Here is a 23239-nt window from a genome sequence, read left to right as displayed (position 1 = left end):
AGGGGGCTGATTTTACGCTGTGATTGGATTGGCCACCTGATCTATGCTTTAGCAAAAAGGAAAGTGTGAAGACTAATCTGAAAAGCAGAGATAGTGTCTGTCTCCCGAATCCAAATTGGAAGCTGGTTCCACAGAGTAGGGTCCTGAAAACTGAAGGCTCTGCATCCCATTCTACTTGAAAATACTCTAGGAACAACAAGTAAGCCTGCAGTCTGAGAGCGAAGTGCTTTAATGGGGTGATATGGTACTGTAAGGTCATTAAGATAAGATGTGTCCGGATTATTCAGCAGGAGCAGGATTTTAAATTCTGGATTTAACAGGGAGCCAATGAGGGGATCTGAGGAGAAACGTGCGTGTTTTTATCTTTGGAAGTTGGTTTGTGGGTGTGAGATCCACTGGTTTACTCTGTCGATCACTGAGGCCATCAAATAAATGAAGTTGGCACAATGCATCGGAAAAAATCCCAGAAACAGGATGTGGGACCAAACTAAATCAAACACACACACAGGTGGCTGAGCATGCCTGCACACTGAGTGAGATCATTTCTATTAATGTACACACACTCTGTCCCCGTGTGTGTGTGTGTCTGTGGTTACAAGAGAAAGAGAGAGGGCAGAGAAAGCCATCCATCCAATGATTACTGTAAATACACTGCTACAGAGCACATACACACACACACACATACTCACACACACGGGCGGTCAGTGTGTATTGTCAGAGTGATAAATCACAGCAGACTTTAAGTGAATTAGTGCAGCAGCTTTAACTCTCCTTCCTACGCTCCCTCGCTCTCTCTCTGTCATTTCTAATGTCTCTCTATCTCCCTCGCTCCCCCCTCAGCATCTTCTCTGCACTCTCCTCAGACCTCCATACATCACAGGCCTTAACGAGGCCTCATCCGCTAACGAGCAATCAGAGAGTATTAGACCAATTAGAGCCTTAATTAGACTGAAGGAGAGAAGGAAGAGGAGGAGCCACGTAAATGATGTAGCCTCACCTCCATACACCTGTAGTGATTGACAGCTGGGGTGTCCTGTTGTCATTGGTTCATCTGCTCTGTGTGTCCATCGTCATGTATCTGCATGTTAAGCCACGCCCCCTTAATAAACTTAATAAACTCCTTGCTTCCCACAATGATTATGTCTACCTTCCTCCCCCAACTCTCCTTCCCTTTAATCATTTAATCTCTTCCTCTCTCTCTCCCCCCTCAGCGAGCCCCCACGCTCCCCCTTCCAGCCTCCACTTCTCCTCCTCCCCCATCCTGCAGCAGCCTGGCTCCTACTTCTCCCACCCAGCCATCAGGTATCACCCGCAGGAGACGCTCAAGGAGTTCGTCCAGCTGGTCTGTCCTGACTCCGCCCAGCAGGCCGGACAGGTGGGCTTCCTCAACGTAAGCACGCACAGAGACACAGACACATGCACGCACACACACATGTACACACACACAAACACATCTGAGCTGGGTTTTCCAGCCTCTGCAAAGGTGGGATCTGTTTGCAAAAGTGCTGCAGTGTGTGTGTGTGTGTGTGTGTGTGCCTGTGTGTGTGGCCTTTGTACTGCAGTGAGATAGTTGATATATCTAAGTCTAGACACTGAATCAATACACCTTCCACACACACACACACACACAGGCAGACACACACACACACAGGCTCAGACACACAAACACAAACACAGAGCATCTGCTTTCCGTTTTTCCTACATGTTGGCCCGACTGCAGGGCGATCCCGATTGGAAGGCCGAGCCGCCTCTAACTTAACCTTAACCCCCGAGCACTCGTTCTCTGCCTGGTGTCGACTGGATGAAACAGCTGATCTTTTTCTAATCGTTACTAAGAACCGATTAAAATTGCGCGATAGTCACACTGAAATTTGTTGGAAACTGAAAGCATATTTTGTTTTGTTTTTTAACCTGGATAAAAACCAGGAAAAGAAAGCAGCCCGTGTCCTGTTTGAACACTTTGTCAGCTTTGCATTTCAAAAAATTAAAACCCATCATGTCAAATTTCTCAAATTCTAAAATGCGATGTTTGGGACAAAAAAAAAAACTCACAACCTCACACGCACACAGATATAGCCGCTGGGAGGAGTGTTTCCACTATAGACACGCCCCTTTCACTTAATTGCAGAGTGTCACCAAGAGATGGGGCTTTCTTCCAAAAACCCTTGACCTGGATCGTTAGCTACAGATGGTTTTCTCACTTTTATTGTCGGGTCTTTGCTTTATACTCTAAAGCTCGCTGAGGCCACTGTTGTAAATAAAACTGAATTGAATTTGACATTCTTTGATAGCTGTCGCTGTAAAACTCTTTACCCATTAAAATATAAAAACTTTAATTTTTAAAAATGTAAAATAAAGGATAAAACTTCACAGTCTATTTGGCCATCCAGACGTTTTATACTGCAGATCACTAAAACTGTTTCCAGTAAAGTTCTTCATTTATCCATTTCAATCTAATCTAATAAATAAATAAAAAAATTTAAAAAAGAAATAAGCTTCCTCATAGATCCCAAACCAGATGTGGAGGTGATTTCTGAGACTGGTACATCTTCATTTATCATTTATTCTGTTGCTTGTTGGGCTGTTGCCTTTTCAGACCTCTGTTTGAATTATAAGCGCATCCTTCATCGTTTCTGTTAAGTTGCAGCTTAATATTCTCATTCATTCTTTAGATTTCTTTAAACTCTCATGTTGTGCAAAAGTCTTGAGCGAAATGTAATTCCTCTATAGTTTGTATAAGAGAGGCCGGACTTTCACCTGCCCTCCAGGCTGTATGATGGTTCCAGAATTGTCCTTTGGACATCCTCGTACCTGAGATGGGGATGTTTATGAAAGTTTATCAGAATAGTGTTACCTTGATGGATGTGCCTGGGTGTGTAACTCTTATCAGCTGAGTTGTCCAGGGGCTGGGATGATGTCTTTGGAAATGTGCGACATAAGCAAACAAACAAAGCAACCTCATGGTGCCTTCCATAAAACAGGACATCAGAAGACTGCCAAAGAAATGGAGTGCAGACTACTGTGTAAATTTTAATAAATGTAAGGTTTTCCTGTTTGATCTTCAGTTTCTGTTGAAAATCTTTGTTTCAAAAAGGAGAGACGCACTTTCACAGTTACTCCAAGATAAAACGAGTAATATTCTGATGTCAGAGTTTTCATGTACGCGGCGCTGCACTGAAATCTGTTTCTCTAAATGAGCGGCCTGACTAAACTAAACATGCATGTTCCGTCACGTCATTGCACCAAGTAGAAATTACTTCTGCATGTTGTTAATTTACACTCTGGTATAATTTTTATGTATGCAAACTTTAAAAACAGGATTTCAACATTTGTAAAAATCTAAATGCAACCTATGTGATGAAATTTATTAAAGGACACGGCGGTGGCGTTCAAACATCGCAGAGATGGGGGGTTGCTGCTTGTCTGTAGGAGGCTCGGAGCACGACAGTTGAACAACAAGCACTAAAATGAGAAAAGTGAAAAGTCCGGGAATATACAAAGAAAATGATTCCTGTTCGTGAGTTCAAATCACAGTCTGCGTTCTCGCTCACCTGTCTGTAAACGTTGGCGCTAAAATTCCTGCAGTGATTTATCACAGATGTGCAGAGCGCTGAAGGAGAGTTAAAAAATAGAAGCGGTTCACAGCTGCAGTTTACTGCACTTTAAATCCAGACATTATTAGTAAAACTACTGTTAATATATTTAACAAACTGTGTTATTAAAGTGTTTATTTATGTATCCATCATCAGGATTCTAATAAATTCAATAATTGCAGTGAAAAAGCAGCTTTAAATGCTCAGGACTCATCAGTACTGAAGGTCAACGCTATGATTCTCTTCTAATTCTAGGATCTATGAACAAATTGAAAAGGTCTCGTGTAACAAGCTTGTAAATGAATACGCCTCCACCCTGCTCCCCCTGATGGATACACAAGCCATTACAACTGATTTTCCTAAATGCTGCTTAGAGGTCTTACTACCCGATGTTGTGTTGTTCCCGTCATAGGCGGGAATATCATTACGGTCCCTCAGGGAGTCAGTCAAACTGATCAGAGAGTCGAATCACAGTAAATAAAGAGTAAAGTCAGAGGAGAGCAGCCAATCAGATGGCTCCACGCCTGAGGAGTAGAGCTGAGTAGGTGTCCCGGTGTCTTACTGATTTGAATCCCTCCTCGGTCCTTGCTCTTTGTTATGGTCAGTTTTCTTTGAAGGCAAACATATTTGTCCCTTTCTTTTTTTTTTTCCCACTTCTTTGTATGTTTCTTCACATCCACTCTTATCGCCCTGCTGTCTGTCAGTCTTCGTATTAAGGTGTTGATTATTGTTCTGATAAATTCAATAATTGCAGTGAAAAAGTAGCTGGAAATGCTCAGGAGGACTCGTCGGTACTGAACAGACCAATCACAGTGGTTTGGGCTGCGTTAACGCAGCGTTTCCAGGAAGGTTTCAGAAGGGTTTGTGTTTGCGACGTACCTGCAGCATTGATTTAACACTGAAGCACCTGCACGTCCTTCTTGGGCTAAAAGCAGGAGGAATTCTGTGTACAGGTGTTTTGGATCATCATTTTATGGATGAGAACAAAATTAAACCAACATGTCCTTCTGACTGATGGAAACAAAGACGCACGTCTTTACTGCACTGACAGGACAAATATTTCATGCTTTGTGAGAGATGGTTCTTCACTTCCAGGCAGGTCTGTCACAGCAGTTTTTGCTGCATGTTCAGCCCAGGGGCGTAATTTGCAGGGGGGTTACAGTGGTAACCCTTACCCTAAACCATAACGTAACTGTAACGCTGACACTAAAACCACATTTTGAATCTCAAAACTCCCTTCAAACACACACACACTCTCACACACACACGCACACTGTCACACAGTCTCACTCTCACACACTCTCAGACACTCTGTCTCTCTCTCTCTTTCTCACACACACACACACACACACACACACACTGAGAGGACGAGCTGTGACCGACCTGTTGATGTTTCTTTACAGAATATCGTACACATATTCTAACTGTGTCCCCCCCACCTCTTCAGCCTAATGGTAGCTCCCAGGGAAAGGTCCACAACCCTTTCCTGCCGACGCCCATGCTGCCTCCCCCACCGCCTCCTCCGATGGCCCGTCCCGTCCCACTGCCTGTTGACGCCAAGCCGCCCTCCACCTCCTCCACTGAGGGAGGAGGAAACTCACCCACCTCACCCAGTGAGTGTGCGCGCACACACACACGGCAGATTTAAGTACCATCACGCATCACTTCTGCGTGTTTAAACTCGATTTTCCTGCTGGCTGTCACGCCCCCACACAAAAGGAACGACGCATCAGGGTTCAGTTATTAATCTGATATTTAGTTCTCGTGTAATCTGTGAGAAGTGATTTGTGATTGGATTATTTCTGACTGCAGGGTTCAGTGACGCTTCCTGTCTTTTGGCGAAAACAGATGCAGTCACTGCCAAAATATTTAATCCTCCTAATACTCATCAACGACACATGGAGACACTGAAATTTATTTGTATTTATTACTGATGTTTTTGCTTGATGTGTTTGTCATCTGTCTGACCTACTTCTTCTAAATAACTCTGTCAAGTCTTTCAAAACTTTATTAACAACGGCGTAGAAAATATAAACTTTCAAATCAGGTTCCTCTGAATCTAACTTGATTTGGGTCTGAATTTAAGGAGATAAGGAGATTGAATTTACAGTGTATCAGAGCTCTGTCAGGTCATCACGTGTTAATAACGGGCCTGTGTGTTTGTTGTGCAGCCTACTCCACCCCCACCACGTCTCCAGCTCAGCGGTTCGTCAGCGTCGGACCTCGGGACCCCGGCTTTAACATCCCTCAGCAACCACAGGTAACCAACAAACACAGGTCTGTCAGCTGCAAACATGTTTACAAACATATAAACATGTTTATTTCTGCTGTAAAGTTTTAACATGGGAGTCTATGGGGACTAATTCACTGCTGGAGCCTCTGCTGGATGTCAGAGGAACTGCATCTTCTGGCCTCATTTTCAGCATGAGAGAGCGTGCTGCGCACACATGGTGTACCTGTGCTGGTCAGTGTGAAACTAGAGGAAGCAAAAAGAGGTCAGACACCCATCAGCCAATCAGAGAACAGGATTTTGGGATTTATAAACAAAGACATTAACAGGGAAAGAAGCAGCGCTTCACTTCAGGCCTGAATCATTTACTGCAGGGCGGGTGGTTAGTGAACGCAGCATCCTCATTGGATACTGTGTGTGTGTGTGTGCAGGCGCGCGCGTGTGTGTGTGTGTGTGTGTGTGTGTGTGTGTGTTTGGGGGGGGTCAGGGTCTGTTTGCCAGCTGATTTATGAAGAGAGTAACGATTGGGCAGCCTTGACTTAACTCATCCTGCACGCACACACAAACAGTGAGGTGGGAGTCCTCTGTTGACAATCCAGACATGCTTGATCGCTTTGGTGTGTGTGTGTGTGTGTGTGTGGTGGCCCGCAGTGAACAAGGGTGTCGATTTATCGACTCTGTCACACACCAGCGCGCGCACACACACACTCTCTCTCGTGAAGACATGAGCCAGGTGTTTGTCACCGCTGCCAGAAACAGACTTGTGTTATTTATTCTTTCTCCGTCTCTCGGGGACGATGTCGCGCTCCTCGAGTGATGAGCAGCTTCTCCTCCAAAGGTTTCCTTTCTGGGAATGAATTTAACCGTCAGTCATCAGAAAAATACAAAAATATCCAGGAGAATTTTTGTGTTTTGTTGGAAAATAAAGAAAATTTGGTCTTTTTTTAGTTTTATTTCTGCTTCAGATTCAGCAGGTTTGGAAAACGACTCACAGCTTTTTTAGGAAATGTGGACGTTGTTTGGAGAGTTTAAACACAGTAGAGAAGAAGACATGTTTTTAAAGCCAGCATGTATGTTTTTTAAATAAGAGATTTATTATTTTTGGGGGGGTTATGTGATGGTGTTTTGGAGGAAAGTGGTGATATTTTAGGGTGGAGGTGGACATGATGAGGAACGATTTAACATCTTTAACATCACACTTGGGCTGGATTAGGTCCTCACACATGAATGTAAACACGTGTGAGTGTGTTTACATTTTTATATGTGTGTGGGTTGGGGGCAGGGGGGGCAGCTGGCGTCGTCTTTGTGTGAGAGTGGGTGTCATGCCCACACAGGTCAGAGTGGTGGTTGCCCATGGTGACAAGGATGGAGGGAAGACGCCGAAACTAACACACACATACACACACACAACATCAGGGAGAACACGGACTTGCGGTGGGACACTGGGTCAGAAAGTCAGTGCTGAGCCATGCTGTCAGCATCACTGGGAGGCGAGACAAAACACAAAAGTACAGAAGAACCACAGCATGTTCTCTCCCAGGAGCTCCAGAACCAGCCCAGAAACCACAAACGCACTCTGAAGTGCTCGTTTTCTGCTTTTCTTTTATTTCCTGTCAGATATCTGCTGTTCCAGTCGTCAATGTTCACATCAAACACGATCAGAGTTTCTGATACTGAGCTCAGTGTACAGCAATCTCTGCGAGCCCAGAGCTCAGCCACATCTACATACTCAGGTTATCACAGCTTTTTCTACTGTAGCATCAGGATGATGTTGCATAGAGAAGCCCCACCCACCCACTTTGGCAGGTGCCAATCAGATGAAAGCTAACTTGAGAGGCTGAAGCCAGAAGAAGATGGGGAAGATATTTTGAGCTGTGAATCATGCAAAGCTACTCTGGAAAGATCCAAGAAAAATATTATGGAGCTGTAAATGAGCAAAGCAGGTCCTCTTTAACGTCTTTTATGAGCCCGTTCTGAAGGACAGCTTGTATCTTTAAGACGTCAGAGGCGTTCACAAAAACCTGATGCTGTGCAAATGACAGCGAGCTGCAAAACTCAAAGACCTACATGAAAATCCTGCTTTTATTTGTGCCATAAGGGACACAAGTACATTTCACAGTCTGTAATTTTAGCTACTTTGATCATGTCTGTAATTCAGACATCAGGACTCAATCACGTGGACTCAATTACCAGGAATCACACAACAGGACTCCAGGACTCAAACATCAGGGTTTGGACACCAAGACTCAGATATCAGGATTCGGACATAAGGACAGACATCAGTTCTCAAACACCAGGACTCAAACATCAGGACACTAGGACTTGGACCACAGGACTCCGATACCAGGACTCAGATACCAAGATTCTGACACCAGGACTTAGACATCTGGAGTCACACATCAGGCTTCTGAACTTGTCTTTTTTATTCAATGAATATTTGTCTATCATCCATCTCTCTCCATCTATCATTGCTACTGTTTCTGTCTTGTCCTGAGTCAGCACTTCTCCAAGACTCACACACTCACTTAGTGAGTCATGATGTGGGTGTGGTGTTTGCACTGCATACGTGTGTGTGTTCAATACGAGTGTGTGTGTTTTAGATTCACCTTGCAAATCGGACACGGAGACGGTGGATGACTACACACACAAAGGGGAAAGCACCCTCACTGCCTCCAATGAAACTCTACCACACAAACACACACACACTTGTATTGATCAGGTTATGGCTGGCTGTGGTATCACGGTGTGTGTGTAAATGTTTTAGTACCAGTTTTTCAGAAATGAGATTCTTTTGAACTTTTTAGACTCAAAGACACAAGTGACTTTTTGTTAAACTGTCATGATATCAGGGCTTTTTCTCCACATGGACATTCGTACGGTGAAAGGTCGCTGTTGGAAGAAAAGAAGAAAATAGTCTTCATCACCTTTTGCTTTTAAGATAAGATAACCTTTATTAGTCCTACACGTGGGAAATTTGTTTTGAAACTGCCCTTGAGTTCCTCGTGTACCTCACACAGTTTTTCAAAGCTAATACTTGTTTGCTCCACAGCTCTGGTTGATAACTGGTTTTATATACCTCTATATTGGGAAATCTAAGAGATCCGTTGCATTAGCTTTGGTTGAGGCACACCTTCCTCTGCAGCAAATGACGGGCAGATGACACAGAGTGACTGTCACTGAAATCTTCTCTCTCTGAGTGATCGATAAGCCATCATACTTAATCAATATGTTATCGATATCTCTGGTTTTTCACCACTTTTAGACTGGTGCTGAACGGTGATTTAGACTGGTTTTACTTGTTACTTTGGATTGGTTTTAGACATTGTCTTGAACAGCTTTTAGAGCGTCTTACAGACTTCCCTGGATGTTCAGGATGGTTGTTGTGCTGCACAATGAATTACTTCCTTGAAGCTAAGAGCCACAGACAGAGTGGGATGTACCAAGGTGGACAACACATTGAGATTGCTGAGAATATGAAAAACATGGAAAAACAACATCAGATTGCTCCTTTAAAATCGCCTTCCGTCTTTCGCTGTGATGAGTTTCTACAGTCTGAATCACAGCTGTCAGCATCAACCCACTGTGTGGTAACATTACTCCACACACACACACACACACACACAAACACACTCTGTCTGGCCTGTGAGAGTTTCATCTTCTGAGTCTTCTCAGGACAGAGGGAGGAGCTGCAGTGCAGCGAGCAAGCGAGAGGCCGAGAGACACCGATAGAAACAGGAAGAGAGAGAGCGAGGTAGAAAAGTCCCAGCGTCAGCAAGTTGTATTGATTAAAAACTAACCTTCCAGTCTTCTCCTCTATCACTACTGCAGACACACACACACACACACACACACAGCAATAGAATTACAACGAGTCAGGAGCAACTGAGGTCTGAGTGCAGAGAAACCCTGCAACACACGCACACAAAGAAAAAAAGGAATGCCTGATCCCGCGTGTTTCATTTAACTTTCACTTTAAATTCAAAATCCAGAAGCACATTTTCTAAAAAATGTACATTCTTTAAGTGTGTGTTTTGTTTTTATTCCTGTGTGTGTGTGTGTGTGTGTGTGTGTGTGTGTGTGTGTGTGTGTGTGTGTGTGTGTGTGTGTGTGTGTGTGTGTGTGTGTGTGTGTGAAGAAGTGCCGAGTGGGACGGGGAGGAGAAAGTGATCGAGAGAGGATGAACATAAAGAAAGAAACGGTGGGAGAGGATAAAAGAGGCGGGGTAGTGGGACGGGGATGTGGGGGGGTGATGCGGTTGCCTTGGCGATGGTAGTCACGTCCCGGGCCGTCTGGTTGTCCTTAGCAACCAGACATGATGTAACGCAGAGATGAACTTGAACTGGACGGGCCAGTGAGGAAGAGGAGGGAGAGATTCATGAACGATGCACCTTTGGCGATCGATACGAGCCTATCAGAGATGGATTACACACACACACACACACACAGAGTTTTGTGCTCCTGTGTCATAAACTCATACCCAGAGAGGAGAAGCAGCGTCCTGTGTTTGTAGTCCGAGAACCTGACAGTCTGACATCAGCCTGTTGTGGGTTCGACTAAATCAAGCCCCACTGGCATCCCCTAGAGGCAGCAGTGTTCATTACAACCACAGGATTATAGTGCTGGAAAGAGAATATCCTGAGGATAGCATCAAATAGCAAATAACAGAAATCCAGCCTGGAGGGACTGTTTGAGGTGTACTTAAAGGAGGCAAAGTCTTTTAATTCCCACAGTGTATCTGTATTATTGGACAGCAGCAGAGTAGCTCGGCATGATACAGGGTTCAAAATGATCTTCTTCTATCTCTTTACATTATGCTTTAGTGCACCACCTCAGTTTATGAACATGCTGTTTTAGCTCCTGCCCCTGGGAAAGACTTTCTTCTGATTTGCTGATACTCGTAAATGGAAGGGTTGAACATGCTTATATGGTGATCTCTGTTGGAGACTATTTAATCATATCATATCTCTATGTCACACAGACCCAATAGAAGAAAAAAATGGATAAATTGGTCTCAGAAAGTTGACTCTGTTCATCTGGACAAAGCGTTTCCAAGTTTCTGAGATTTCCTTACCCGGGAGATTGAGCATCCATCAAGACGTGACTGGGTGTTTAGAGCACTCTGTAGCCTAAGCTTTTAGCTCACAGTGATCACTGTGCATACACTGACCTCATAAACTTCTAAAACTAAATTTTTTCCACCTTTGCACTAGGGCTGCCACGATTAGTCGACTAATCACGATTACGTCGGCTATCAAAATTGTCAACGACAAATTTAATATTCAACGCGTCGTTTGAAGCTTTGTAAGATCCTGAAAGACGCAGGAATAAGTGGTAGGATTTAAGAGTTTAATAACAGACTGAAACAGAAGATGGCAGCAATGCATCTACAGCTGCCGCTAAACCCCGAAGAAGAAGAAGCAGTCTCCGGTATCGTAGCTGTGTCCAAATTTAGGGGCTGCATCCTTCGGATCCGATTATGTTACAGCGACGCAACGAAGGCTGTCCAAATTCGAAGACTTCTCCAAATGCGGCCGACAAATGCGTCCTCCTTTTCCCCAGATTTGAAGGATGGGTTGGGTGTGTCCTTCGTGGCCCAACCTATCCCAGAATTCATAGCGCGGCCCAGCCAATTCTAGTTTCCAACAATGGCGGCAACTACTTAGTATTAATATTACTCGTATTACTCTTTCTGGGTCACAAAATAAACTTTTAAGATATTTTCAGGTGAGAATGTAGGTGTGTAAACTTCAAATATCTGCTCGGTTTATCAAGACGTCACATATTTGTAAAAGTGCTCCGATGTTTTTTGAGACGTCTGTTACCCACCAGCTCAATAGCTAGCCGGGGGTTTCAAGGCTCACTAGAGCCAGTGAGAAAACCGGACTCCCGGCACATTGTTTTCAAACCCCCCGCAGTCTTTCGCTACTCAGGTTAAACATGATATATAAGTCACTTAGATAACTTAAAAATAATAATAATTAAAATTAATTATAGTTTGACTTTTTTCAGTATTTTATTTGTTCCTGAGTAAATTGGTTTTGCTGAGATTAAAGTTCTAATTTTCGCACAGCTGAATAAACGTCAAACAGAAAACTGATTAAACAGAAGTGTGAGATGGTCGAGAATTTACTCCAGTGTCCTGTTATATTTTAGATAGCAAGGAGCAGACGGCTGAGTTTATTATACTCCACCGAGATAATCTGCAAATTTCATTAAAAGTTTAATAAACTATCATCTTGTCTTTATTTTTAGTTAGCACATAACTTAAACACTTCAAACTGTAAGCTAATGATAGCTATATAAGAGCAGACGCATGCTGATGCAATAAGCTGTATGTTTTACGTCCAATGGATGCATGATCTGATTAGCCGACTAATCACAAAAATAATCGGCGACTAGTCGACTATCAAAATAATCGTTTGTGGCAGCCCTACTTTGCACCCATATAACTGAGAGGAAGTATGGAAAACTTCATATTTGCCCTTTGTTGGGGGCAGCCCACCAGACACCATCAGCATATATTTTTGTCACCTGTCCTACAAAAACAGGCAGTTAATGCTTTAATTTTAATCCATCTGGGTCCCAACTGTCTGGAGGTTGAATGTGGGTTTGTTTGGCCTACTGTCAGTGTCAGAGTGAAGATCATTCATGGACACACCTTTTCTGGTCTTGTGTTGTAACAGGATATATTGAATAACAGTCTCACTTATTTCAATCTAAAGAAATAATTCATGTTTCCTCAAAGACATACTTGAGTTATCCTGAATTCAGGAGAACACACATATTTAGTTTGGCGCTACAAGCTAATCCACCTTAAGATTTATACTGTAACATCATGAATCCTTAAGTAAGTTTTTCCATATTCAGTTTTTAACCACAGTTTGGAGAATTGTTTCTATAGCAACAGGAGTTGAATGTATCATCTGCATAGAAAAGTCCATAAACTTCAGTCACAGTGTCATTGGTTTGTGGCCAATAACAAACCACACAACAAGCCGTCCTGGAGGCTGCACGGTGGGAAGATTTCATACAGCCTTAGACTAATCTTTGAAACCTTAGTGATATATGTGTAACCCCGCTGATTGGTTCTGGGTAAATTTGGACGACAAGTACCTGCAGTTGGGATCGTCCGGTAAGTGGTTGCTAAAGCAGTCCAGATGTTAACATCTATTTTTATCTCTCCACAGTGGTACCTGGGATAAGGACTCCAGAGGCCCCTCCGCCCACCTGTACGACAGATCGCTGCAGTCTCCTCTCCGACCTTTCACCTTTGATGCCAGCTGTGACAGAAAGCCCAGTCTAACCTATCCCTATTCCTTTCCTGTTCCGCCTCCACCAGCACCACACACAGGCTCAGCAGCATCAGCATGGCTACAGCGGATCAAACGCACCGTGACCCCCTGCAAACTGTATATCACAGACATCCGTGCAAACGTATGGTTCACACCTCAGTGTCCATATACAGTGCCAGACCCCCCCCCCCCCCAAATCCAACCAGGTTGATAAGTACGTGGGCGACCTGAGCCTTTGGGAAAGACTGAGTCACAGAGCTTCTGACGACACATATGCTCTCCCATCATCCTTTGCAGCGGGTGCATCCGTGGACTTACAGTCATACGAAACCCTCCCCACACTCATCACCTGCCCCCCCGTCTGGAGTCCGATGGTTTGGGGGTTCGTGAAGTTGGGATGTGGCACAGTTGGTACGAGGGGCCACCAACATCGCCACCACCTGAGCCTTCACGGACTTCCTGGGATGGACTTCACGCCCCTCGGTTGCTGGCAGGTCAGGGAGGGGGAAGTTGGAAGGCTCTTTGAAAGGACATGGACCTGGATGGATGTGGAGGTGTGACGGGCGCAAACAGACGCCCCCACCTGTTTCACAGAAATAACAAGAACTTCATGTGGAGGGGGGGGGCTGTGACGGGCGACTGGGTGGAGGGTGGGTATAATCGTGGGGTTTTAGGGTTTAAGGTTTTCTTTATGTGAAGTGTTGCGACCAGATGCTGGTGGATCCGAGTTTGTTCCTCTTGGATGCTTTTTGGCTTCACGGCTCATTGATTTTTCTCTTTTCGCCACCATTTCAGCCTCCTCGTCCTCCACCATCCACCCATGGGGGTGAAGCTACAGCATGCTAAGAGTGGGCCGAAAACTCTGGTGTCCGAATCGAGGCAGGCAGATAGGAGAGAGAAGAGCAACTCAAACTTTACCAGTGAAATATTGATCATGAGGAAAGTGCAATTTTGTTGGCTAGTTGTTGGATAGTTAAATATCTTTGTAAGATAGCTCGTTGAAAACAGTTGATGAAAAGTATATATAAATATATATTTTTCTTCCTAGTCCGCTCACACCTCTGGGACTCTAAAATAGCGGGGTAAAAAAGACAACCACACAGCGCTGAAGTCGAAACCACAGCCGGGTGAGAAATAAGGCGAGCTGTATTCACTTTTATCGTTTCTTCTTTGTCGTTTGTTCATCGTGTGAAGCTGTTAGATGGTAGAATGAGAATCCCTTTAACAAATATCATTTTAAACAATCAGTCTTTTAAAGCAGCTGAAGTCTGCGCTTCATTTTGTTTGAGGAGGGAAAAATACGCCAAGCGGTTAACTTATTTTAATGAGCACATCGTTTTACTTTCGATCCGAATTTAATGAAATCTGGAGAAAAAGTACCATGTGAGTTTAAGCTGAAAATAATCGCGTGGTTTAATCTTTTAACGGGTGCCGCCCAGTAAGGGCCGGCCCTGTGATTGGCTGGGTCTCCTAGAGGTCGTGCCCAGCCAAAAGCACTTATTCCCGCAGTTGGCCAATAGGCTGTGAGTTTGTAATCAGGGGTTTTGGTTTAGCTATGAAGAGGTAGAGCAGAGGGTAACTCTCTGGAAGCTTTCGTCCACAAACAGACGGCCGACAGCGCTTCACGTGCAACTCAGCATTTTATCGATCTTGAGTTTTGTTTTTCCTTTCCTATACTATATATATAAATATATACACACACACACACACACACACACACTTACGACCATCCAGCGTTGAACAAAAGTGAATTTAAGTGAAAAAGTTATTTAAAAAAAAAAAAAAGAACAAAAAAATGCATGTTCTAGTGTTAGTGACAGATTTTTCCATAGATGATGTAGTTAGTGAGAAAAGACACTATATTGTAAACCCAACATCCGGCACTTGCCAGCAGCCGTCTATTAGTTTCCTCTTGCTGTCCTTCACAAACAACCAGCTCTCTTCGCTTCTCGTCATCTCTCCATCCTTTTTATTTCTCCTTCCTTCCTTTTCCTGCCACAACAGATCAGTTCTGCTTCGGTTTCGAGACGTTCATTCTTCCGTTTGATCTCAGATTGCACGGAAACACGTGTTCCTCATCGATGTGCCTTGAGCTTCAATTCAGTCCTGAGAGGTTTCATGAGATCTGGCGTGGAGAGTCGTGATTGGTTGTTTCTTTCCTTTAGTTTTCCTACTTTTCCTCCATACCCGAGATGTCGTAGAAGGCATTGAAGCTGAGGAGGAACCCTTTGTATTACGAGCTCTCGGGCCTGCGTGGCGTTCTGCCCCGCCCTCCAACACCTGCAGACCCGAGCAGATGAAATCTACACCAGCTACTATCAGCTCCATGTGCTAACAGCTAAAAGCACGCTGAAGTTTGGTGGAATGAGCACCCAGTGCGAGGTCATGTGACGTGATGATGTCTGGTTTGAACAAAAGGAAGTGAGCAGCACGGTTTGAGCCAACAGTTCTGCAGCTAAAAGTAGGTTTCAGGAAGTGCAGAGGTCAAAGTTCAGGGTTTAGCAGTTTGGTCTTAGTTTTACAGCTGAAAGTGTTCAGCCAACAGTTTCATGATGGCAGACTTTTCAGTAAGTGAGCCGACCACATCACCTAATGAGCAAAACGTCATCCAGGTCTTGGTGGTCTTACGCACTTCACCTGAAGGCAGCTGGACTTCTTCTTAAGGTTCCTCACCTCACTGAGAGGCTTCCTCCATCCTAAAAGTTAATGTGGAGTCCTGGTATTTCTCTCAGGACCTCCTCCAAGGTGACAACCTGAGACTCCCTGTTTCTAGAATGGAGGAAGTGTATCCTTTAGAAGTAGGATGAGGAGTTCACTCCTCCTGCTCCTCCACATCAAAAGGAGGCAGCTCACCTCAGAGATTACATATCTCGGCTGTCCTGGGAACCAGCACCGCCGCTGTCCTTGGAGGTGGCAGAGGCAAGGGAAGTCTGGGCCCGGCCCCAGATAACCTGCAGAAAAAGTCGAGCAGCTTTAATGATAAATGTTAACAGAGCAGCATATTTGTTCGCCATGAGCAAAACAAAATGTGAACGAATTAACACACCGACAGGTTTTAAATATCACTCTGGGTCACCACACCTGAATCAAATGATAAGTTCATTACCAGGCCTCTGGTGGTAATTTAGCCATTTAAATCAGCTGTGTTGGATCAAGGAGACATCTAAAACCTGCAGGAAACCGGCCCTATTTTAAAGCCTGGTTAGGACACTTTTGGTCCGATGCATTCCAGACCAGCTTGTTACAGGTGTTTAGATGGTCACATGATTCTCTGAGAGTCTGCTACGCCTGGTGTGAGTAGGCTGTCACTGCAGGTGTGCTCATTGCACTGACCTTCACGCTCGTGTTGAAGGGGCAGACTGCTCTCCTGCGATGACTTGCGTCTGTTGCTGCGATCTCTGAACAGCAAAAAAACGTTTCTTTCACGTCTTCCTGTTTCCATTTTCAGTCCGTCAGTTCGTCTACTTTTGTTCCCACATTTGAATAACAAGGACATAAAATATGCAATACCTGCTTGCACTCAGACTTACGTAGTCTTCTGTTTCGTCTGTTTTGTGTTTGTTTTTTTCTTTCAACCAAAGTTAGCGTGCATGTGACTTCTGTCATGCTCCATGGTCAGTCCCTGAAAATGGTGAAGCCCCGCGGCGCCGCTCAGGGTGATTTACTCCGTTTCTTCCTTCCTTCCTTCCTTCCTTCCTTCCAGACAACCACAGTCTGACATCCGGGTCTCTCTTTCCCAAATCCTTTTTATTTGATTCCTTTAGTTGCCTCCGACAAGTCCAACTTCTCGTCCATCGTTCGGAAACGTTTCCGACGCCACTGCCCGCCTGCTGTGACGGCGCCCGCGGCTGTGACGGTCGAGTGGTTTCTCTTGCGGGTGCCATGTTTCTTCCTCGTGTTTGTTCTGTCTCTGTTCTTGCCTACCCTTTAGCCATGAGTTGGGCATTAATTATCTGCACTAAATATGAAATAAATAGTGAAAAGTATGAAATTTAAAAAATAAAAAAAATAAAAACAGCTTCCAGGGCTTAAAGCGAGTGAAGGGAATAAAATATTGCACGGACATTTTTTTGAAAGTGTCAGAAAAACTAAAAAAGCAGCCTAGCATCTAATCAGCGACGTACGGCTGCATGTAAGATAACAACCCAATTGCACCGTTTTTAAAGACAGAAGATGATATAAAGCAATAGTTTGGGCAGCGTGTTTTGTTCTCGTGTTGTGTCATTTAGTTCAGCGGCGAAGAGACGGGCGGTGGGCAGAGCAGCAGCTGACTGCAAGACTTGTTTGTATGTTGTATAGTTTTATTAATTACACTGATTTTAAAGCTGCCCTATTTTCTAATGCAGGACTTTTGTAACATTGATTAAATGAGGAAAAAGTAGTGTTGTGAATTTTCTGATCGTTTGTATCGAGGCCACATTACTAGAACTGGTTGGTTTGTTTTCTGGGAACTGGACTTGAGTTGAAAACTTTCCTGTTTCCTGATTTGATTTCTTAGTTTTTCCTTTATTTGTTTTCCTTTTTTTTGTGTATTTAAGGACATTTCCTCTGTTGATGGTTTAGCATATTCCTGCACTTACACGTTTGGGCGCTGTGGTGATCAGACCTTTGTAAATGGATGTTACAGTATGCTGTATGTTTTTGAAGGTTCTTTGTTGCATCAGTGTCGATGAAGCTAAATCCAGTAATTCTGAGGAAAATTGGTAAGAAAAGCGAGTTTTTTATGCATTTTTAACATTTTCGTTTTAGGCAGGAGACAATGACATAGCCAGCCAAAGGATGCCCCTACTATAAATGCATCTCGGCATCTTTTTTTGTGTTCACCATTCCATGCGGGAAAATAAACAGCTTGATTATGCAACATGATTCTTTTTCTTTTCCATCTGTTTCTTTCTTCACTGGCCCACAAGATCACCACCTCCTCCTCACCCAGCCCTCCTCGAGCCTGGAGGTCCGCTTTGATCTCCGTCCATCCACACATCTGCTGCTGCTCCTCACATACAGTCAGCAGGTATCAGCCGGCGAGCGGCGAAGGCCGGCTTCCAGCGTGCTCTGAGGTCCCGCTCGCGATGTTTAGAGTAAACATTGAGAGGCGAGAACGCCAGCGAAGCTGCAGCTGGCGCTGTGGCCTCTGATTGCTTACAAGGGTCAAAGCGTCACGATGGCCACGGTGGCAGCAACGGTATTGTCATTGCCAGCCCCTTGCTGGCAGCGCCGCCATCTGTGACAGGAAGCAGGAAAAAAATCGCACGTTAACGTCAGTCAGTCAATGTGTCGTTATCCTGCTGCTAACACGACACGTCTAAAGTTCAGTCGGGTGATTGAAGGAACGTGATCGGCAGAAACGGTTAAAGTTTAGAAGTTTAGGATTTTTACACGAGTCCACCTGTATCAAATTTTTTCTCACTCTAATGTAAACCAACTGACTCGACCAATCAGGTAGTTCCGTCACCTTTACAGTTTTGTCTTCGGAGAGGACGCCGACAGCTACCCCGAGTGGTTTTACCGCTCGTTTGTGACTCAGATTCTAACTGCAGCAGGTTCCTGTCGTTTCATCTACGAGTCTGAGCTGCGCAACGTCACAGAAAACGCATAGCGAGCCAAAACCCGCATGGTGCTGCTGCGGTGACTGCACGTCCGGCCCGCAGCTCGTGTGCTCAGCGTCGGTGTGTTTTGAGTTCAGGACAGACTCAATCAGCGGAGCAGCAGTGGTCACGCTGGAACTCGTTGGAGAGACCCGGCTCTCTCACCCACCACACCTCCTTTACATTAAAAGACACATAAACCCCACCCCCACGCTGTGTCCAACCGGCTGAACCACCAGCAGGGGCGTTTGTTCGAAACACCTCACCCGCCTGCAGCCTCCTCCACTCCACTCACCCCCACACAATCATCCAAAGCTACCAGACAGAGAGCTGGAGTCACAGACTGAAAAACTCCAGAGGAGAGCCGCCGCCCGTGTCTCCTCCTCCTCGCTGCTAACCGTAGATCCTCGGGTTGGAGGAACCGTGCCGCTCCATCAGGAAACAGGGTTGAATGAAGGCCGTGCTTTTTACGCTAATGCCTTTGTTGTCTTCACGTTTGTCCAAATTCTCCTGGGCAGCGATTAACCCCTCCCACCTCACACACCCACCCCCGCCACCCGAGAAACACATCAGACCGGGCGCCGTGCGAGTCTGCGGGTCGGAAACAATCCGAAGGGGAGTCAGTAGAGCCAGGTGTTTTTTGTCCACCCAAGGGTGAAGGCAGAGCACTCTGGTGGGATCCGCCCCCACGCTTCGCTCTAAACCGAGTCCAAACGTTTCCCACGGAGCAGGAGGAAGACATCTTTCAGCACGTCGCTGTGCCGGAGCGCCAGCCAGGAAATCAGTACAAATGGCTTCAGTTTAGAGAAATGAAGGAAAGTCGTTGGACGCGAGGCAGGTAGCACTGGAGCTGCTCTCCGGCGCTCGGCTGTAATGAATCACGGTGTCACTGTTCCTTTGCAAAGATATTTATTTATCCTGCAAACATTACAAGGTGCTAAGTGTTAAATGGAGCCAGTGAAGCTGAGCTAAGCTGCAGAATGGGACAATTTGAACTCGCCATCATGCTTCCTGACAGCGTATCACAGCATAGCAGTCTAATCTGCATGAGAACTATGCACTGACTAAAAACAGACACCCACACGTGCACGTGGCACGGTGTGGCACGGCAGCCCATGTGCGTGCGCCCGCCTGCTCGCCCACGTGGACTGGTTTGATCTAAAATCTTCAGCCTCTGCCTTCTTCTTCTTCTTCTTCTACGGTCGGTCCTTCCATTTCCAGATCCCAGCGAGTTAAACATGTGAAAAGAAAAGAGAAACCAACCAGCATATTACACGATATATCAAAAAAGATCAAATGTAGTGCCTGTGAACTCCTGTATTATAATGCTCTTCTGAATACTGATCCAATAATTGTTTGTAACTGTTGACATTTCTGAACACCAGTAGCCTTTGCTGTCTGTCAGGCCCCTCTGATTATAGCTGATGTACAATAACCATGAGATATAACTGCATGCTCTTCCATAATCGCCTAGTAAGCTGTGACGAAGACGACAAATGAGAAAAAAAAGACAACTTCTGTTTCTGACCTCTCCCTGTACGCCTCAAACTGACTCACCTCCTCTCCTTCATCCTCCTCATCCTCTCTCATCCACCTCTTTCTAATGGGCGTGCCACCATGATGACTGCCCCAGGCCGGCGCCGGCGGCCTCAGCCCCGCCGGGTTTCAATCCGACAATCTCCAGTGAACCTTTTACATCAGCAAATGCCCGGCTGGCCTGGCCTCCCCACCTCCTCCCCTCCCCCTATGCATCCATTGACCAGCAGAAATCTGTATGTGGCTCTGGGTGAATCCCCCTCCTCCTCCTCAGGCAGTTTCCTGCAGGAGACCGAATCGATGGCCTCGGCCTTTTTCTGCAGCGCTCAGCATTCTCCAGGACCGAACCCCCTCCTTCCTCCTCCTGCCTCTGCTGCGTCTCCCTCAGTGGGGCTTCAAACGAGCCGCTGCTCCTCCAGGATGAGAAGGGTTTAGACGGAGGAGGTGGTAGCTGCACCTGGGAGACCCCCCTCCTCCTCTCCCACCTTCTCCTCCTCCTCTCCCAGGCCAGCTGGGGTCGATCGGCTCGTCTAGCTCACCTCCAGTGGCTCCTGCGTCTGTCGATGCCGCTCGGCTCTTTGAAACCGAACAGCTCCTTCGACTCGTGCGTCTCTTTCAGGCAGGAAACTTTCTTGATGACCACATGCTTTTGTTAGAGGACGCCGCCGCTCGATTCGCCTCCCGCCTGCTTCACTGCAGCCGGTTTTCTAAAACATGCTCTCCTGTTTTAAACTCTTTATTCACGTCTTTCTTTCTGAGAGCTCCTCAATGCACTCCTCTGCACAGCTTAACCCTCAAACAGCCTCGACATACTGCTCTGTTTGTGTTCTTCACCGTTTCCTTTTCCCGTGACGGATGATCTAAAATGTTTTCATGTCATTAATGAAGGATAATAATAATGAGCCAACCCGACTGTCTGAGAACTGCAGACAGTACAGTCTAAAGATTAAAGTCACAATCAAAGCAGCATTTCCTGTAAAAATAAAAACAAAATAAATAATCTGCTCTAAATATCTTATCCATTTAAACATGTAGTAACAAATGAAATAACTGCAAACTTGCTATTACATTGCATGTGCAATACATTCTGGGCCCATGACATCATCAGCCGTTGGCTGATGAGCCTCCAGAGTTCAGCTGCTGGTTGTGGTTTGAATTTCTGTCCCAAAGGGAACAGTGATATTATTCTGCACAGCAGAAGAGGAGAGACGATGAAGACAACTTCCAGAGCAGTCGCTGTGCTCTCAGTACTTCTGTCCTGAGGAATGTGATGCACAGAAAGACTCACAACAGCAAACAACATTAACGTCCTGTCAGGACCACGAACTTCGTCACGCGGTGATGCATGGTTCCCGGTGCAGGTCAATACGGTTGGTGGATGTAGACGGGGAAAAGAAAGTGGTCACTGCATGAAACTGCTCATGATCAGGTTACGGGTCATGACCTCAGCAGAGAGACAAGCTGCTGCTGCTGCGGCTGATGATGATGAGTTTATTGAATATTTTTTTGGATTTTTTTTGGGCATAAAATATGAAGACAAAATTCACCAAAATCAAATAAATAAATATTTAATCTCACCGACTCAAACAGAACTACAAATCGACACAAACTTACACCAACGTGAGTTTTCATCAGAGTGCTCCAATGTCTCCTGATCAACGTGCACGAAGTGAAGATTTTTCAGTTTAACAAGCAAAACATCCCATGAGGCTTGAGAGGTGTCATGATCGTATGTAATACCAATGTAATAACCTGAGGCGGTTAAACTGATTGTATTATTTTTATGTATTAATTAAAAACACATAAATATTTAAAAACTAAAAACATGTTTAAACAATAAAAACAAATTTGAAACTGAAACAAAAAGAAAGAAAGAAATATAAAGCATTATCAGGTGGGGTTGGTTGCAATGTGGCTTGTAGAGGCAGAATCAGCTTAAACAATAAAACCTGTTCCCAGTTAAATGTGTAGATGAGAATCAGCTGATGTGGACAGGCTCTGAAATCAGCTGATCTGCTGAGATTGAGATTAACTCCATGCTGGATAGAGTGGAATAAAATAGAATAGAATCCAGCGTTAGGAGTTTTTGCCCTGTATTTACATTTTTGTTCAAATAAAGCCAGGGATTCATTTTTTGATTATTTTTTTTAGTTCACTCATTTTGATGTTTGAGGCCGTCATCAAACGTATTGATCTGCTCAATCAGCTTTCAGAAGCTTCTGTCGTTGCCTTTTGTCCTGTCCGCTGGAGGTGAAGCTAACAGTCACTAACCCACGACAATCTCGAGGAAGGAGAGCTTTATCTTTACCCTGAGCGTTGCTGGGCAGGCGGGCCGCAACCCGGGGCAGTCTGAGTCACATAACCGTATCCCATCATCCCACTCTCACTGCCCAAATCACCATGGAAACCAGACACCATCTTCACCCACACCGCCACCCTGTGTTTAACCATTCAGCCATCAACTCCACCTTCATTCTCACCCAGAACTGACTGAAACCTTGTGCCTCTACAACTCTTTTATGGAACAGGGCGGCGTTTTCTGCTGCTGCCGCGCCGGTCCACCACCCGGTGTCGCCAAACCTTAGTTTGTGTAGTCTCCATTAGCTGTCCATCCTCTGTGTTCTGAAGTTTGCACTGACTTCTCCGTCTGTCCTTCGGTTTCTCTCGTTTCTGTTGAAATGGTGAACTTTAGGTCCATCCCTCCCAGCCCCATTAGTGACTCCATGTCCAACAAAGACTCAATTTACTGGAAGCAAAATGTGCATTTCCTATGCAACAACGACAAAAAATAAAGACGCTAAAGCTCTATCGACCTCCTCGGTTTCTTTTTCTCTCTGTACTGCTTTCTTTCCTTCCCAGGACAACAACTGCTGCACAATATTTATGTGCTAGCTGAACCAAACCTCCAGGTTTGACCTCTGACAGTGACCTCAGCCGCAGTATCTGAAACTTTATTTCAGTTTCACAAGTCAGTCATTTTAGTCTGCTTTTCACTTCTGGAAG

General features: G+C 45.1%; 1 protein-coding gene across 10 annotated transcripts in view; it reads left to right on the top strand.

Annotated features, from left to right (window-relative positions):
• nfia (nuclear factor I/A) overlaps positions 1 to 17981 on the top strand; it is a 150541-nt gene extending 132560 nt beyond the window's left edge. For 7 of the 10 annotated variants that reach the window (XM_026159091.2, XM_026159088.2, XM_026159090.2 and 4 more), the window contains 4 exons: positions 1212 to 1390; positions 5041 to 5206; positions 5765 to 5853; positions 13011 to 17981. In XM_026159091.2, the coding sequence (XP_026014876.1) occupies positions 1212 to 1390; positions 5041 to 5206; positions 5765 to 5853; positions 13011 to 13025 (449 nt within the window). In that variant the 3' untranslated portion in view covers positions 13026 to 17981. The remainder of the gene's footprint in view (positions 1 to 1211; positions 1391 to 5040; positions 5207 to 5764; positions 5854 to 13010) is intronic. The other 3 variants (XM_080297155.1, XM_026159087.2, XM_080297157.1) reach the window with 1 other exon arrangement.
• Positions 17982 to 23239: the final 5258 nt, after the last annotated feature.

Source organism: Astatotilapia calliptera, chromosome 23 (genome assembly GCF_964374335.1).
Source record: "Astatotilapia calliptera chromosome 23, fAstCal68.1, whole genome shotgun sequence".
NCBI classification, from domain to species: Eukaryota; Metazoa; Chordata; class Actinopteri; order Cichliformes; family Cichlidae; genus Astatotilapia; species Astatotilapia calliptera.
The sequence above is the reverse complement of the archived record's forward strand: the minus strand, read 5'-3'. Positions and strand labels throughout refer to the sequence as shown.